A 17,859-nucleotide genomic window follows, 5' to 3' on the forward strand; every position below is an offset into this window, starting at 1 on the left:
CAAAGAGGTGAAATACTGTCAGTAAGTCTAAAGTGTACACCTGATTTTCAAGTGCTATTGGCTGTGTCAAATCATGCCACTATGCTGACATGGGAATCAGTGGTTCATCTCTGTTCTTGGCGATACTAGAACAAAAGCTTGGGGTCAGCGAGGGAGTTCAGGCGCAGAGCGCATGCCATACATGCACGAAGTCTTGGGTTGGAATGCCGGCAGCACATAAAATAACAGAGTGGTGCTTGGCTCTTTCTCACTCTTAATGATAAAGTAATAAAAAAATCTATTCAAAAAGAATTAAAAGCTTAATTTTCTGGTTGAGACTTGAACTTGTTCTTTTAATTGGCCTCTCTTCTCAATCTCGGGGTTGCTTGAGAGTGTGCACATACCTAATCTGGCCTCTGAGCCCAGGTGTGGCCTCTACGCAGAGGAAATGCTCTGTGTCCCCAGTCCACAGGACAGAACACCAAGCAGCAGGTCTCAGCACTGTTCTGAACAGTTAGTGGAGACCAGTTAATTCTCTTGAGAATTATGTTTCCTCTTCTCTGGAGGAACACTCAGTGCCCTTTGTGACAACACCCAACACTCTTATTGGCTGACTGTTTCCTCACTTATATGTAGAGTCTGAGCTTCAATCTTTTCACTGTTGTTATAAAAGCCCTTTTATAAAGCCATTTTTAAAGAAAACAAAACACGTTTTATAAAAGAAAAAAAGTTTAACTTGTTTCATATGTCCCAAAAGGGGGGGAGAGAAGTGGGGACAATGCCAATACTGAGTTTCCTCCTCCTATTCCCAAATCCCAATCAAAGGGAATAGTGTTTCTATTTTTGAAGTGCTCACATACCAGATAAATGAACGAAGACATTATTAAAGAATATTCATCGTGTACTATCTATGACAGCAAAAACAAATAACATTTTGAAACCCCACAACAGGGAATGATGAATTAAACTAGAGCCTATCGGTGGCATGAAATATTAGGCAGTCATTAAAAGTAATATTAAAAAACATTTAACAACATGCGGGATGCTCATGATTTATGAGGGAAGTAATACTGGCTATAAAGCTTTTATGATGTGCTCTAAGTTTGGTACCAATGTGCAAATGTACACAAGTTGTAGGAAATATGAGAAAGTACAAACATTAATTTCTGAGTTGGAAGATGACAGCTATTTTTATCTTTAAATTTTTATGCATTTTCCAAATTTCCCACAAAAGGGAAATGGAAATTCTAGATTAGAGCACCTACATGTGAGTACATCAGATCTATAAAAGTTATCGATTGAAAACTGAGAAATGTTATGCATGTACAAACTATTGTATTTGCTGTCGAATGTAAAACATTAATTCTCCAATAAAGAAATTAAAAAAAATTATTGATTTTTCTTGCAAGATAATTGCTTTTATCTCTGCATCAAGTCTTTTTGGGAAAGTATGTTCAATCTCTGAAATGGCAAACTTCTGTTTCAGAGCTTGATTTTTCTCTCTGGGCATTCATGCCCACGTCAGGTCACTCTGCATCGAGCTGAAATTTAGTCTTTTTTGTCTGTTTCTCTATAATGTAGATTAGCAGAAAGTATGTGCATTTGTTAAAGCCCAAGTTAAACATGTTCTAGACCTGGGCACCCAAATCCACCAGTGGCCACACAGGCTTTTACTGCCCTTATTCAGACAGCCAGGATGAATGGTAACTCAGGCTCAGCTGTGGAACGCCATGGTCAGTTGGCAGAGAGGTGTTCAGTAAGAAGACTCTTGAGTGTTCAGTGGAAATAGGCACAGTGAGGCCAGTTTCTGCCTTACTCCCATAGTGATTCCTTCAGCCTTTTCTTATGGCTATGTACATGCTGGAAGGTCAGTTTGCTAACAATATCTGTTCTTGTCCTCAGTTTTTTTTCCAGATGTGTGTGTGTGTGTGTGTGTGTGTGTGTCCCAAATGAAATCAGGGATTTCCTCACCAGTGGCAGAACATGTAGTGAATTTAGAAAACATAGTAGGCACCTGGGACAAAGAAATGTCTGGAGCAGGAGGTAATTGAAAACAACTTTCTATCTTCTATTTTTTACTTAAAATAAATAAACAAAATAAAGTCTTCCAGGAATGGTTCAATAGTGTAAACACTGAGCACCAGTGAAAACCCAGGGATGAAAAAACAAATAGAAATCTTTAGTAAAAACAAGCAAACAGAAAAACCAAACTATTAGTAAATGCAGAATAGAAGGAACATACCTCAATGCTATCAAAACCATATATGACAAACCTATGACTAGCAACATATTCAATATGTAAAAACAAAATTTTTCTCTAAAACCTGAACAAAGCAAAGATGTTCACACTCACCACTACTCATTCTAGTCCTGAAAATCTTAACCACAGAGATGAGGTAAGAAAGTGATATAAGGGAATCGGGTGGTAGCACAGCGGGTTAAGCACAGGTGGCACAAAGCACAAGGACCAGCAGAAGGATGCCGGTTCGAGCCCCCGTCTCCTCTCCCCACCTGCAGAAGAGTTGCTTGACAAGTGGTGAAGCAGGTCTGAAGGTGTCTATCTTTCTTTCCCCATCTTCCCCTCCTCTCTCCATTTTTCTCTGTCCTATCCAACAATGATGACATCAATAACAACAACAATAATAACTACAACAAGGGCAACAAAAGGAAATAAATATTTAAAAAAAATTTTAAAAAAGAAAGTGATATAAAGAAGTCCAAACTGGAAAAGAAGCATTTACACTATTTCCAGATGATGCCATGAAAATATAAAAAGAACAACCTCAAGATTCTACAAAAAAAACCTGGGAACAATTTCCACCTCCAGCAGGAGAAGCTTCATGAACAGTGGGGCAGTGCTGTAGGTATCTCTCCTCTTTCCTTCCCTCTCTAAAGAATACAAAGGAACAAAAACTGGCTACTGGGAGCAGTGGAGTTATGCAGGCACAGAGCTCCAGTGGAAGAAACAAATAAACCACAACAACAAAACCCTAAAAGAAATGGAATTTCCAGTCCTGTATTCATTGAATTGGATGAACGAATATTGTAAAAATGACCACCTTATCTAAAGCAATTTATTTTTATTTTTTAAAATAGCTATTAATTAGGAAGAACAAGAACATCACTTTGGCATATGCAATACTAGGGATCAAACTTAATACCTCATGCTTTATCCATTACACCACCTCTTGGGCTACACCTAAAGCAGTTCATAGCTTCACTGCAAACTCTATAAAAATTCTAGTGGGTGGCCCTAGTCAGAGAGTGCTTGGCTTTACCCATAGATTCAAAGAGCTAGACCTCTAACAGATCCCTCTTTATACCATCACTGGTCACACTTCCATTAGGAATGCCAGTATAAGCCCTTACGTGGGCTTCTTCAAGACCTCACCCTTCACTATGAACTAGCAATGGTAAGGACTTCCCTACTCACAGAAGGGAGGCTAGATCATCCTCCTCTGCCACTTGAGGAAAACGGATCTCTGCCCTAGATCAAATCGATATTGTAAACAGTTAATTTTACTTATATATTTTCTTCAAGTTTGGAAGTTTCCTTCTTTCCTCCCTTCCCCTTCCTTCCCTTCCTTCCTTCCTTCATTTCTTTTTCTCTTTCTTTCTTTCTTTCTTTCTTTCTTTCTTTCTTTCTTTCTTTCTTTCTTTCCCTCCTTCCCTTTCTTCCTCCCTCCCTCCCTTCCTCCCTTCCCCATTCCTTTCCTTGCTTCCTTCTTTCATTTCTCTTTCTTTCTTTCCCTCCCTCCCTTCCTTTCTTCCTCTCTTTCTTTCTTTCTTTCTTTCTTTCTTTCTTTCTTTTATTCTTTCTTTCTTTTGCAGAACACTGCTCAACTGCTCAGCTCTGGCTTATGGTGGTATGAGGGAATGAACCTAGGACTCTGGAGCCTCAGGCATGACAGCCTCTTTGCATAACCATTATGCTATCTACTTCTGCCTCAGGGAGCTACTTTCTGCCCTGATCCAGCTTTCTGGCCTTACTCTCAATTTTGATACCAACACCACAGACAATATTTTTAGTCCACCTCTATGTTAGCTATCAAGCTCCAGCAAAAAATTACCACATTCATAGGCTCCTAATAACATACCTAAAATGACTTCCTAGCTTCTTTTCACCCTAAAATCGCTATTCCCCATCTGTCTATCACTACTTTTTGGTTCTTTTTATTAAACATTTTGTCCAGAGTTATATCTTACTGCCTCTTAGCCACCAAGTTTTGGATGATACTTGAACTACCTAATCTCCCTGGACAGACAACCACCTCTCCAGAGCCCTGCTCCACTAGGGAAAGACAGAAGCAGGCTAGGATTATGGATCGACCTGTCAACACCCACGGTAATCAGAGAAATTACAGAAGCCAGACCTTCCATTTTCTGCACTCCATAATGAGCATGGGCTCCCAGAGGGATAAAGAATAGGAAAGCTTCCAATAGAGGAAGTGGGAGAGAAAACACTGGTGGTGGAATGGTGTGGAATTGTACCCTTCTTATCCAGTGGACTTGCAGTTAATTCTTAAATAAAATTTAAAAAAATTTTTAAAAATGGGAAAATATATATAAATAACAGTCACCCCTTATCTGTGATCTTAGGGGAACTATTATAGTTTCTTTCCAGTGGAAGGAATGGGGACACAGAACTCTGGTGGTGGGAAAGGTGTGGAATTATACTGGTCATCTTATAAATTTTGTAAATCAATACTGACTCACTAGAAAAGAAAAAACTCCCAGCAGCATTCTTCAAGGAAGTAGAACAAAAATTATATAAGTTTTGGGGAGCCACAAAAGGCCATGACTCACTGAAGCAATTTTGAGAGAACAAAGAAATGAAGTATCACACTTTCTGACTTCAAACTGTAATACAAATCAACAGTAATGAAAAGAATATGATATTGGAACACAAACACTCAGAACAATGTCATAAGGACAGAGGGGCCAGAAGTAAACCCATATGCATACAGGCATCAAATTTATGACAAAGGAGAGTAAAAGTACGATGACAAAAGATTTAACAAAATGGTTTTGGAAAACCAGACAGCCACAGGTGAAAAAATAAATCCATACTATCATTTAACAGCATACACAATAATGCACTTAAATTAGATTAAATATGTGAATATCATATCTGAAAATATCAACAATACACCTTGGAGACAACATAGGCATCACACACTCCTGAAACTTATATCAGAGATACATTTGGAGATTTAACTGCCTTGGCCGTAATAAGCATACAGGATTATAGTGAAGTTAGCTTCAAAAAAATCACCAAAATTAACAAAAGACAACTGAGCAAATGGGAGATGTATGTACATTAAAAGTCTTAAAAAGACTTTTATGAGATCTAACTATACTAAAGAAAGCTCAGGAGACTGGGTGGTAGTTCACCTGACTGAGTGCACATGTTACCGTGCACAAGAACATTGGTTCAAACCCCAGCTCCCCACCTACAGAGGGGAAGTTTCTCAAGTGGTGAAGCAGGTCTGCAGGCGTCTATCTTTCTTTTTACCTCCCCTCTCAATTTCTCTTTCTGCTCCTCAGGTAAAAGAAAGAAAGAAAAAGAGAAAGGTAGGAAGGAAGGAAGGAAGGAAGGAAGGAAGGAAGGAAGGAAGGAAAGAAGGAAAGAAGGAAGGAAGAAAGGAAACATGCATGTAAACAACAAAAAATAGTTAAAATAAAAAGTGGGTGGCGAGTCTTATACACACATACATAGGTGAGAAGTTATACTCCTAAAACTTTATAATATTGAGAATTATTGTTGAGTCGATGGTAAACATAATACAGGAAACCAAACCAGGCCTTTTGCTACCTACTTTTGTGCTGAACTCCTACATTCTACTGCCCTTCTTAATGTGTACTTGACTTATGGAGTAAGAAAAAAAAAAAAGATGGCAGGCTGTGTGAAAGGTAGAAGGCTTCTGTGCAGGTCAAGGGTAGTGTGAGGCAGGAAGTCAACAAACAGCAGGCTTGAAGAACTGACACCTGTCATTTTGCACCCCACTTCCAGCTAGGCTACAAACTCGTCTACTGGGCGCTGGTGTTCCTTGGAACAATCAGGTTGTGTGTGTTGGAGGAGGGGAGTGTATGCAAGGTCTAAGTTCTCACACTGAGATGTGTCTTATCTCTCCCACTTCCCAGGCCCAAGAGCAGGGAGCAGAGTGTTGTGGGAGGCAAGAATGGGGCCTGAGTTGTCTTTGCCCTGTGTAAGCATGACCCCATCTTCCTGTGTGGCTTGTCTTTTATCTGCCTTGCTTTAACACTCAGTATTCTTATAGCTCATGCTTCACTTTATTTAAGTTTAACATTTTATTTATTTTACAGAGAGAGAGAGAAAGAGAGATGGAATATGAGTCAGTCAGTCCTAGCACTTCTCAGATCTGGTTTATGGTGGTGCAGGGGATTGAACCTGGGACATCAGAATCTCAGGCAGGAAAATATTTTGCATTTTTTCCTGCCAAGTTTTTTTAAAAAAATTATTTGTGATTAATAATGCATTACAAGATTGTACAACTACAGAATATAGTTCTACACTACACATACCAAAGTTCTGTGTCCCCCATTCTCCCACCTCCCAAAGATAAGCATCATAGTTCTCATAAAGTCTTACAAGCAGTTTTTTTTGTAAATTCATATATATCAGTTCTCTAGATTTCACATACAAATGAAGCCATCTTGCATCTCTTATTTTGCTAGGCATAGTCACCTCTAGTCCCATCCATTTTGTCCCAAAGGGAACAATAGCATCAATTGTGATGCTTCCAGGGATCCCTTTTGCGGGGGGAGGGGAGACCCATGCTTACACAGTTCCAGTGCTCCAAGCAGACTTTTGATTATTATTATTATTATTTAGATAGAGGGGGAGAGGGGAGAGAGAGAGAGTGAGAGTGAACATGGGACACCAGAGCACCATGCCCCTGCTTACAAAGTTTCCCTTTTGCATGGTGCACCTGTGCAGTGCCAGGGGCTTGAACCTGGGTCCTCATACATGGTAACGTATGTGCTCTACCAGGTGAGCTATCTCGTGGTCCCTCATTTTTAAAAGATGATCTCACTCTCAGGCAGAAGCTGAAAAACAAGATCAGAAGAGCAAACACAAGTAGAACCTGAACTGGAATTGGTGTACTGCACCAAAGTAAAAGACTTTGGGGTGGGTGGGGAGAATACAGGTCCTTCAGAGGACCTAGTGGGGGTTGTATTATTATATGGAAAACTGAGAAATGTTATGCATGTACAAACTATTGTATTTACTTTCAAATGTAAAACATTAATTCCCCAATAAAGAAATTTTAAAAAAAGAGATACCACTTTCACAAACTGGGCAGAAGACTTGATGTTTATAGACAAGAACAACATGGCTAACCAGAGCCTCCTGAGGTGGCGCTACACTTAGACACTCTCCCAGTCTCTCCTTGACACTCTTTTTTTTTTTTCCCCCTTTTGTTGCCCTTATTGTAGCTTCGTTGTGGTTATTATTATTATTACCCTTGTTGACGCAATTCATTGTTGGATAGGACAGAGAGAAATGGAGAGAGGAGGGGAAGACAGAGAAGGGGAGAGAAAGATAGACACCTGCAGACCTGCTTCACCGCAGGTCGTGAAGCAACTCCCCTGCAGGTGGGGAGCCGGGGGCTCGAACTGGGATCCTTACGCCGGTCCCTGCGCTTTGTGCCACATGCACTTAACCCACTGCGCCACCGCCCGACCCCCCTTGACACTCTTAACACCTTTTCTCTGGCAGGTTTAAGGACAGCTTTCAGGACTGAGCTACATGAGTGTGTGTGTGCTGGGGTGTGTGTTCTGCTTGACAGCAATGACCTTCAGCATCATAAATTAAACCTCTGTAAAGATTGCAAATGGTTCTTCTAGCCCCAGTGTGTGAGCGTGAATCATTCAAATCATGGATGTGGAGTTGAAGCCTTGTTGAAGTGGAAACAAGGCTGCACTCAGAAAAAATCTACGGCAAACTTGGAGACAAAATTCTACATGCTGCGGCCTTACGCTGCCGCTTGGATTCCTCCCATTTGTTCTTTTATTTCTTGCATTCTCTCCCTTCCCTTTCACCTTCTCACCACACAGACACAGGCAAGGCTCCTAGGTGGCTATGAGTCTGGAAGGAAGGCCATTGGGAAAGATGCAGAATGAGGCTAGATTATATATTAATTTTTTCTTACTTTATCTGATAGGACAGAAATAAGTTGAGAGTGAAGAGGGTAGAGAGAGAGAGAGGCAGAGAAACACCTGTGGTACTGTTTCATAACTCATCACACTCCCTCCTGCAGGTGGAGGCCAAGGGCTTGAAGCCCAACCTTTTGGAATTGTAATGTGTGCATTTCACTGGGTGCACCACTGTTCAGCCCCTCTTAGAATTTAAAATTGGCTGGTTTTTATGAGAGGCAGACAAACACCACAGAACTCTGCTCAGCTTTGGAACATAGCAATGTTGGGGCTCAAATTTGGGCATTCAGACACTCAGGTCCTGTGTGCTGACATGATTAATAGTCTCCTTCCATACCATCCTAACTTAATACTTTTATATCTGTCATAAATCATCAGCAGTGAATGGGCTGGCTACCCAGCTTTTCTAAGAGGCCACAGAAATCAAAAGGAAATCCATTGCTATGCTTTCAGGAAAGAAAACTGAAATTTTCAATTTTGAAAACTGAAATCTCTAAAGAAACTGTGGTAAAAGCTAGTTCTGAACCTGGATGCCCATAAAAGGTTGAACTGCCTAACTGTCATTATTATAACCAGGTCTGGATAAAAACAAAAACCCATTTCAAGTCAACAAATGCAGTCCTGCTGGAGAACAAGCCCTTTGCAGCTGACCTCAATTTCCAGTTCCACTGCTATTTATTATTTATTGTCACCAGGTTGCTGGGGCTCAGTGCCAACATGACTCCACCACTTCCAGTGGCCATTTTCCCTTCTTTTCTCTAGATAAGAGGGTGAGACACAGAGAGAGATACAAAAAGAGAGAGATGCTACAGCACTCCACCACTGCTCATGAGTGTTCCCCCTGAGACTGTTCCCGGGGATTGAACCAGGTGGCTGCACATGGGACTGTGTGTGATCAAGGGGGGAGTTACCTGCTGGCCCCTCTAGTGGTTTTTGAGTAGCCTTCGGAAAACACTTTACCTGGGCATGTGCTTGCATTTGGGGGCCTCAAGAATATCAGACAAGGCATTGAGCAGATGCTGGTGTTGCTCAATAAAATCTGAAAACAATAAAAGGTAACAGTAGCTGACCCAATCTCAGTGTGGTTAGCATTGGATGAGCTAGACAAATTTTTTTTCTTAAGATTTGCATAGTTGTTTCCTTTGCTGTATGGTTGTTAAATTGATATAATGATTGACAAGACAAGGATAAGAGGGGTACAATTTTACCACTAGAGTTCCACATCCCATCCCCTCCATTGGAGGCTTTCCTAGTCTTTATCCCTCTGGAAGTGTGCACCAAAGATCTTTATAGGGTGCAAAAGGTGGGAGGTCTGGCTTCTGTAATTGCTGCTCTTCTGGACATGAGTGTTGGCTTGTCTCAATCTTTCCCTAGTGGGACAGGGGGCTGGGGAGATGGGCTCCAGGACTCATTGGTAAGGTTGGCTAGATAACTCTTGAGACTCAGTAAGAGATTTGGTAAATTATAAAACTAGACATGTCTAAAGATCCTTCAGGATGTCTCCTGAGAGCCATGATTGCACTTGCCACACTAGCAACCTGAATGCTAAACAATTCTTCAAGTCTGAAGTGCCCTGCTACATGGAAGAACACAGTTATTAATATAAAGAACTGCCAAGAAACAAGCATCAAAATACAAGACACATGAACATGTTGATTACAACATTCTGTATAATAGTGGGAAAAAAATGGGAAGTTAAATGTCTGGCACATAAACATGCGGCTCATTTATCCCAAATCTATACTACACAGCCATTGCAAAGAGATCTCTGAGATGTAAGTTTTTGTTTGTTTACCTTAAGATTTGATATAGTAGAAGAAACTAGGGAAAGGATGGAAAGAAGGTATATCAAACAAAAAGAGGAAATAAAAAAGAATTATGTCTTTGAGGAACACTTTTGTGCTAAGAAAAACTTATGATGAAACAAGATATGAGAAAGGTACAAAAGTGAAGACACTATAATGTTGATTCATTTATTTATGCGTTTTCCTTTGGGATTTATATATGTACACACATGGATTTGAAGAACTAGAATGAAATATTAATAGCAATTACTTCCGACGAGATACTAAGTCATTTTTTAAACCTCTACATTATTTTCTGTAAATTTCCAAGTTCATACAAACTTTTCATTTCACTTTTACATTGTTTTAAAAGTGCAACTGTGATTTTGCATAAGAATTCCCAGGTAGTCTAGGACTAGTCTACTGTACAATTATTATTAATCTGTATTATTAATCAATACAATATGTAAACTTTTTGCCTCTCTGATCACCAGAAAAGTGCAAATAAAAACAAGATGCTACTTTACACCTGTAAGAATATCACACATTAGAAAAGATAGAAACACCAACTATTGCAGAAGCTGTTGGGGGAAAGGAACTTTCAAGCTGGTGGTATGTAAACTGTTCCAATCCCTATGGAAAACAGTCAGGAAACTCATTAGAACTCTAGAAATTGATCTACCTTATGACCTGGCATGCCCTCTCCTAGGGATTTACCCAGGGAAAACAAAATGTCTATCTGAAGAGACCTATGCACACTGATGTTCATAGCAGCACAAACTGTAATAGCTCAAACTTGGAAGCAACCCAGATGCCTAATGGAAGATGAATGACTAAGAAAGTTGTGGTACATATACACAATGGAGTACTATGTAGCTGTTATAATTATTAGGTTAGGGGCAGATAGTGGTGCACCTGGTTGAGTGCATACATTACCATGCACAAGAACTCGGGTTCAAGCCCTTGCTCTCCACCTATGGGGGAAGGGGGGGGAAGCTTTATGCTGTGAAGCAGTGTAGTGACCCCAGCAGGAGTTTGGAACTATTAGTATACAAATGACATCACCCTGAGGAGGTGCTTCAGAGAAGGGAATGTATAAAAGCAAGGGACTTGGAGCACATGATGCTCTTTGGCTGCTGCTGCTGCTGCTTCTGGTCAGAAGCTTCTTCTGGTCAGGTATCCGCCATGGCTGGCTCTCCTAGTGAACAGATGAGCCTTGGACGAAAGGGCATACAGCTTGCTGCCCAGGCAGCAGTTAAAGCTTGGAATAAAATTCCTGATCCAAGCACCCCAGCTGGTTCCTTCAGTGCTATCTTCCAGGATGCTACAGAATCCTACATGGATTTTATTGATAGATTACAGGAGGTGATTGACAGACAAATTGATAACAAAGAAGCTGCAGAAACCTTTATCAAGCAGTTGGCTTATGATTATGCAAATCAAGACTTTAAGGCATCCTTGGACCACTTAAGGGTCAAAATTTAAATACTGCTCAAGTGATAAAGGCATGTAGTGCAATTGGGACGCAAACCCATAAGGCACAGGTCGTGGCGGCAGTAAATCATGCCATATTTGTCGCCTGCTCAGCACAGGCTAGGCTGGTTTGCTTTAAGTGCAACAAACAATGAGGGTCATATCCAAAGAGACTGCAAAGCTAATTTCCTGCAGCCTAACTATAGATTAAATAAAAATGATAGATATTCAAAACCCCCATCTACTAAATGTCCATGCTATAAAAAAGGCTTTCACTGGGCAATCCACTGTCCATCCAAAACTTATGCAGGAGATAATTCTCTGCCAGGTTACAAAAAGTGGGGTCCTGGCCCTCCAGCCCACAGAGCTATGAGGACTATTGGGTAAGTGATAGTCACTATAGGCATGAATCTTAATAGATTGCTTAACTGTGTAACTTGTGTTTAACCTTTTAGACTCTAGGAAAGTTTTGAGATATTTAAATATGTATGTACTGACACAAGTTTATCCTAAAGCCGTTGTTGATCATGGTATGCTGTTATACACACCTGAGTCGTTTAACCAAAAGTGAAAGGATAGAAACTATATCCACCAGTGTTTGGTGTCATCTCCCCATAGCTTTTACAGATGTTTTGCTACTGTGCTCTAGTTAACCTCTCTAGTTCAAGCACATTGTTAGAACCTGAGTACTAAGCTCTAGTTAAATGACTGGATATTTCTCTGGTATAGCATGAGCCATTGTTTCTTTATGCCTAGACTGGTGTGACTCCTCCCTTTATGGGTGTTTATCTCAGTATACCTTTTTAATGCTGATTCTGAAAAATAGATGTTTCACACATCCCTCAGTTTGCTAAGTTGCATTGTACTCCTATCTCTGTGGACACTGTTACAGGCTTTATATGCCACCTGTTGCACAGAAAGCAACCCAGGGTTTCTCTGCCTTTGCTGCTGAGGTATTCCTTATTAGACTGACTATGATCCTGTAAACATGCATTTTGCATGCCTTACTACCCCACTAGATGAATAATTGTGGAAGGCCATATGAACCTTAAAGGGCTATTTCTCAGACATGAACAGAATACAAGGAGCTTTATATATATTAAATTTTGTACTGCATAATTTTAATCAGAGAGCTGCTAAGCATTACTTTTCTCCACAGAGCTATTTCTTCTCCAGCGGATGCCTCGTGATTTGTCTAGTCTTTGTGATTGAAATAAAATTACTACCTTGAGGCATAGGGTGTGTTTGTTCTAGTTTCTCATTCACAGGTCCTGCTTGGACCCATGCTGAGCAGATAAGCCCCTCTCATCTGCGAACTCCTCACAAGAACACGAGCTGAGGCATGGACTGCAACAGTCTAACAACCTGGATATGCCATGATTGCCACCCAGGAGCTACTTGAACTTGGGGATGCCACTGTAAGATTCTGTTCTGAGCCTCCCTGAGTGATGGACCGTCTCTGGGTTAGACACAGATACTATACCACAGGTCTTCAGGCTAACAGGGCCTTATCTGATACCCAGTTATTGCACCCGCACTCTGGGGAGTGAAGGCAGAGCTTGCAGGGGTAACCCTAAAATCACTGAAGATTTGCTTATTTCTCCTATGCTCATACAGACTGCACATCTTGTCCATGTCTATAATCAGAAATGGGGAATTGTTGTGATCCCAACAGGAGTTTGGGACTATTAGCATACAAATGACGTCACCCTGAGGAGGTGCTTCAGAGAAGGTAATGTATAAAAGCAAGGGACTTGGAGCACATGACGCTCTTTGGCTATTGCTGCTTCTGGTCAGAAGCTTTTTCTGGTCAGGTATCCGCCATGGCTGCTTCTCCTGGGAACTGAACATGTGTGACTCTGCTAGCCGGTAAACTTTTAGACCCCTCTACAGCCATGAGCAACCCTTACCAGAGCTGATAATTGTTTATCTTATAGGACTAAACTTTGATAACCATATTCAGACAGCGTACGCTTAACCCTTGATAAGTGCTTATTTTGCCTTTTACCTGTTTCACCCTAATAAACTGTGTATTGATTGACTGGCTACGGAAGAAGGGCAAACGCTAGAAGAAGAAGAAGAACCAGCTCCCGCTGTGAATTCTTCTATATGTGCCACAAGCAGCCCCAAACCCCTTATCTATTTTTAAGTTAATATACAACAAAGCAGGTTTGTAAGGTGTCTTTATCCCTCTCTCTTTCCCCCATCTATCTTTCAAATTCTCTCTGACTTATTAAATAAAAATGAAAACTACAATTCACTTGGCTTTTGGTAGTGGTGGGGCAACACATTTTGAGGTGGTGAGAAATTGTACTACTAAATATTTGTAGTTGTAGACCAGGGTTGCATCAAAAACAAGTTATAAAAAAAGAAATTATAATTCACCAATGAAGTAAAATAGAAGATATGAAGTAGAAAGGTATTTCATGCTCATGAATTGGAAAATTTAACATTGTTAAAATGACTATTACAAGAAAAAAAAAATGAATCAGTGAGACTACATGAAATTGAAATACTTCTGCGCAGCAAAAGAAACCACGACTTAAATAGACTACTTATGGAGTGGAAAAGATTTTTTTTTAACTTTTTTTATATTTATTTTATTTATTTTTTCCCTTTTGTTGCCCTTGTTTTATTGTTGTAGTTATTATTGTTGTTGTTGTTGTTGGATAGGACAGAGAGAAATGGAGAGAGGGAGGGGAAGACAGAGAGGAGGAGAGAAAGATAGACACCTGCAGACCTGCTTCACCGCCTGTGAAGCAACTCCCCTGCAGGTGGGGAGCCGGGGTTCGAACCGGGATCCTTATGCCGGTCTTTGTGCTTTGCGCCACCTGCACTTAGCCCGCTGTACTACAGCCCGACTCCCGGAAAATATATTTTTTTTATGCCACATATCAGACAAAAGGTTAATAATCAAAGTACGAAAAGAGCTTCTAAAACTCAGAAGCAGCAGCAATAACAGCAAATCATCCAAAACTGGCAGAGGAGGATATGGACAGAATATTCACCAAAGAAGAGGTCCAAAGGGCCAACAAACACAAAAAAATGTTCAAAGGCACTGACTAGCAGGTCAACACAAATAAAGACAACAATGAGATACTTCACTCCTGTGTGAATGGCATACATCAGAAAGGACAGTGATACTGAGTTTGACAGGACCCTGGAAAAGGGTTTAGGGAAAGGATGGGGTTGTAAAGGGAAGACAGACTCTATTTGACCACCATATTGCTTATGAGTGCTATATGAATGACTTTCTCCTCTACAGTCTACTTTTTCAATCTGACCCATTCTTCAGTGCCAACCCAAATTTTCTAGATCCAGCCTGCACTTCTTGATTATTCAGTACACACAAACACACACACACACACACACACACACACACACACACACACACACACACACATAGGAACAGCACCTTAAGGTGTTTACTTGCTTTAGGTCAATACAGGAGCCTGCCAATTTTTTGAGCTATGCTTCAATAGCAATTTCACAAACGAGGAAGATGAAGCTCGGAAGAATTAACCTAATTATCAAGCTGACACAATTTATATGCAGCAAAGTCTGAATTTCAAACCAAATCAGCCTCCTGTCAGCTCTGGCATACTCATCTCATCCTATATGTCATTGTTTTATTCCTTAATTCCTCAAGTTAGCTATTTCTTATATTCTTAGCAGAATTCTAATAAACGCCGTACGTTACATATCTGATAGAGACAGCAATGATGAAGAGGCATTCTGGGGTGCTCTAATATCAGGTCCTGCTGCACTGAATTAGAGTGAGTGAATATAAAGTATAACATTTCTCCTTGCTCTGGCATAACCAGGCATTCTTTACCATGTCTGTTTCCATGGCAGGGGAGAAGTGCTTAGTAAGCATTTTTGGTAATGAGGATAACCAAATAGAGACAGCAGAGAGATTTTAAAAAGTACAAAAATAAAGAGGGATGATGATAAATGTGGTATAATACTCCTTATGAGTTTAAAACAAACATCCATAGCAAAGAGTACTTTTCTAGCATTCAGCAGCTGGATATTCACAGGGCAACGGGGGCGTGGTTTAAGTTGCTTAGCAGGACCTTGCACATATGGTGAAACTCTGCATCTGCTACTGTTCTAGGTCAGAAACACAAGAGGGACACATTAAAGGGTATTTATGGGAGTGGGGTTTGCTCTTCAACTTCCTCAGCACACCACTGCTTTATTGCCATCATCCCTGGCAGGCAAACCATAGCTACACATGCAGCATACAACTTACTACGCTTTGGGGCCCTACTTCCTTTACCCTCCCAACGCATTGTTAATTTACTGTTTTGAAAACATAAATGCCTCAAACAAACCCACTAAAGTTAGTAACTCTATACTGAAAGTTAGCTCAGGAGTCTCTCCATTGATCTTTGGTAACCCAAGCTAAGATTGCCAAATCATACACAATGATCTTAATAAGCCACTACGGGGGAGGAGGGCTTCGGATTTCCCTTGGGTTACAAAGAAAGTGTCACCTGCATTTGAGAAACCAACATCAAGCAAGAAGAGCAAAGGCCAGGTAGCTGGCACTTACATTGGTGTCCTCATGGCTGTGGCCATTGGTCTCTACCAGATCCTTGGTGCCTTTTAACTGCAAAAATAAACAAATTCAAGTGAATATGTGTGCATACTTGTTAAATACGTGCCATCCTGTTAAGACTTATTTGAGGTTACACTTCAAAATACTTTCAAGAAAACACACACACACATACACACACACACACACACACACACACACACGAACACACCAGATGGAACACATAATTCTAATCAGTCTTTGTGAAACTCCTGTGAGACCAGTGCTTTATGAGCACTGGCAAAAAATAAATGGGTCTTGGCCATTATTTTTAAATAATAAGATTAGAAAGCAGTTCCACAGGCATAAAATGTGTAAAATGAGTTCTTAAGAATAATAAATGATTCCATTTCCTCATTGTACTGCTATTTAATCCAACTCTGTAGTGTTTGCAAGTTTCCACTGGTTAAATGATGTTATACTAACGATTATTCGTGAATGATGTATTTTTAGTTGTGTGAACATGCTGCAGTGTGACTGTATATGACCTTCTTGTGAACATGCTTTCACGGACACCACTGTTTCTGGAAGCCTGAAACAAACAACAGGCTTCTATTTTACAAAGGAGTTATTGGGTAGCCTTTTCCCTTGGTCACTGAGGTGTTAGGAGAAAAACTACTTTTCAAATGAAACTTTTAAGAGTGAACATGTGAAAGCACTCCTCCCTCTCCCCTCTCTCACAGAAGGCTTAGGAATAATCATTTACCAGGAGGTTTCTGGAAACCTTTAATTGGCATTTTATCCAAGTCAGCTCATAGCAGACATCAGGAAACAGAGATCAAGGGCAAAAGGAGAGTAGGCCTCACAGCCACTTGCCAGTATTTCTTCCTGGCTTATGCTTAGGATGCAGAAATTTCTGGATTTTTTTTTTTTTAATACTTAAAGCATTCATAGTAGAAAATAAATTCTTAAGATTTTTAAATATATCTGTCTAAAGCACAGATTCTTTTTTTTTAAATATAGTGAAAGCTTTAGTGTTTTGGTTTTTTGATTTTTTGTTTTTTGCATTTACAAGAGGTTTACTTCTCTGAGCCTACATTGTTTCAAGAGAGTGAGACAGAGAGTGAGGCAGGAAGCCACCACAGCTCCCAAGCTTCCTCCAGTGCTGTGAGGCTCAAACTCGAACCTGGGTCACATGCCTGTCAAAGCTGTAGCTGTAGTCTCAAGTCTCTCAGCAAGAAAGCCACACACTTCATGCTAACTAAGGCGCTGTGCTACAGGAATAATGACAAGGAAAGAGTGGGCCTTAGAAGCAGGTTTTCAAGCAGAGGTATAAATTTTATTTTCAAGCAGAAAATAAAATTCTGCCCCTATCCTTTAGGGCTACACTGTTGATGTTCTACACAGAAGACAGTGCATAGGAAGAAAAAAATGTGCCACCTTGACAGGAGTGCTATCTATTGTTGGAGGGTGCAAAGAGACTTAAAAGCCCTCCAAATACCTATCTTAGAACATTCTTCTTACAGCCTGCTCCTCTCTACACTTCCCACCACAGGCCCTGCAGCTAGTGGGTCTGGATGTCAGAGTGGGGTTAGTTTTTGTGATTTGGCAGTGGAAGAAATGACAATATTGTTAAAATCTGTTCCAGCTTTATTAGCACAACCATACCTCCTGTTCTCTTCCATTTTTAAAGGTTTTTTTTTAATTTATGAGAGAACATAAAAGAGAGGGGAGGAAGAAAAGAAAGGACCCAGACCACTGCTCCTCACAGAAATGAGGTGGTTCTGGGTCTTAACCTTGGGGCCTCTGGGGCCTAAGGCATAAAAATCTTGTGCTCAAGTCCTTCTGTCCATCAGTATTATCCATTCCCTTGCCTTGTCAGAGAATACAGAGAGGGAACCA

The 17,859-nt window shown here is 40.5% G+C and overlaps 1 protein-coding gene across 18 annotated transcripts in view; it reads right to left on the reverse strand.

Annotated features, from left to right (window-relative positions):
• The window catches only part of ENOX1 (ecto-NOX disulfide-thiol exchanger 1), a 772,227-nt gene that overhangs the window by 58,749 nt on the left and 695,619 nt on the right, over positions 1–17,859 (reverse strand). For all 18 annotated transcript variants that reach the window (XM_060194781.1, XM_060194780.1, XM_060194779.1 and 15 more), the window contains one exon: positions 15,976–16,032. In XM_060194781.1, coding sequence (XP_060050764.1) covers positions 15,976–16,032 — 57 coding nt within the window. The remainder of the gene's footprint in view (positions 1–15,975; positions 16,033–17,859) is intronic.

Source organism: Erinaceus europaeus, chromosome 7, assembly GCF_950295315.1.
Source record: "Erinaceus europaeus chromosome 7, mEriEur2.1, whole genome shotgun sequence".
Classification (NCBI taxonomy): Eukaryota; Metazoa; Chordata; class Mammalia; order Eulipotyphla; family Erinaceidae; genus Erinaceus; species Erinaceus europaeus.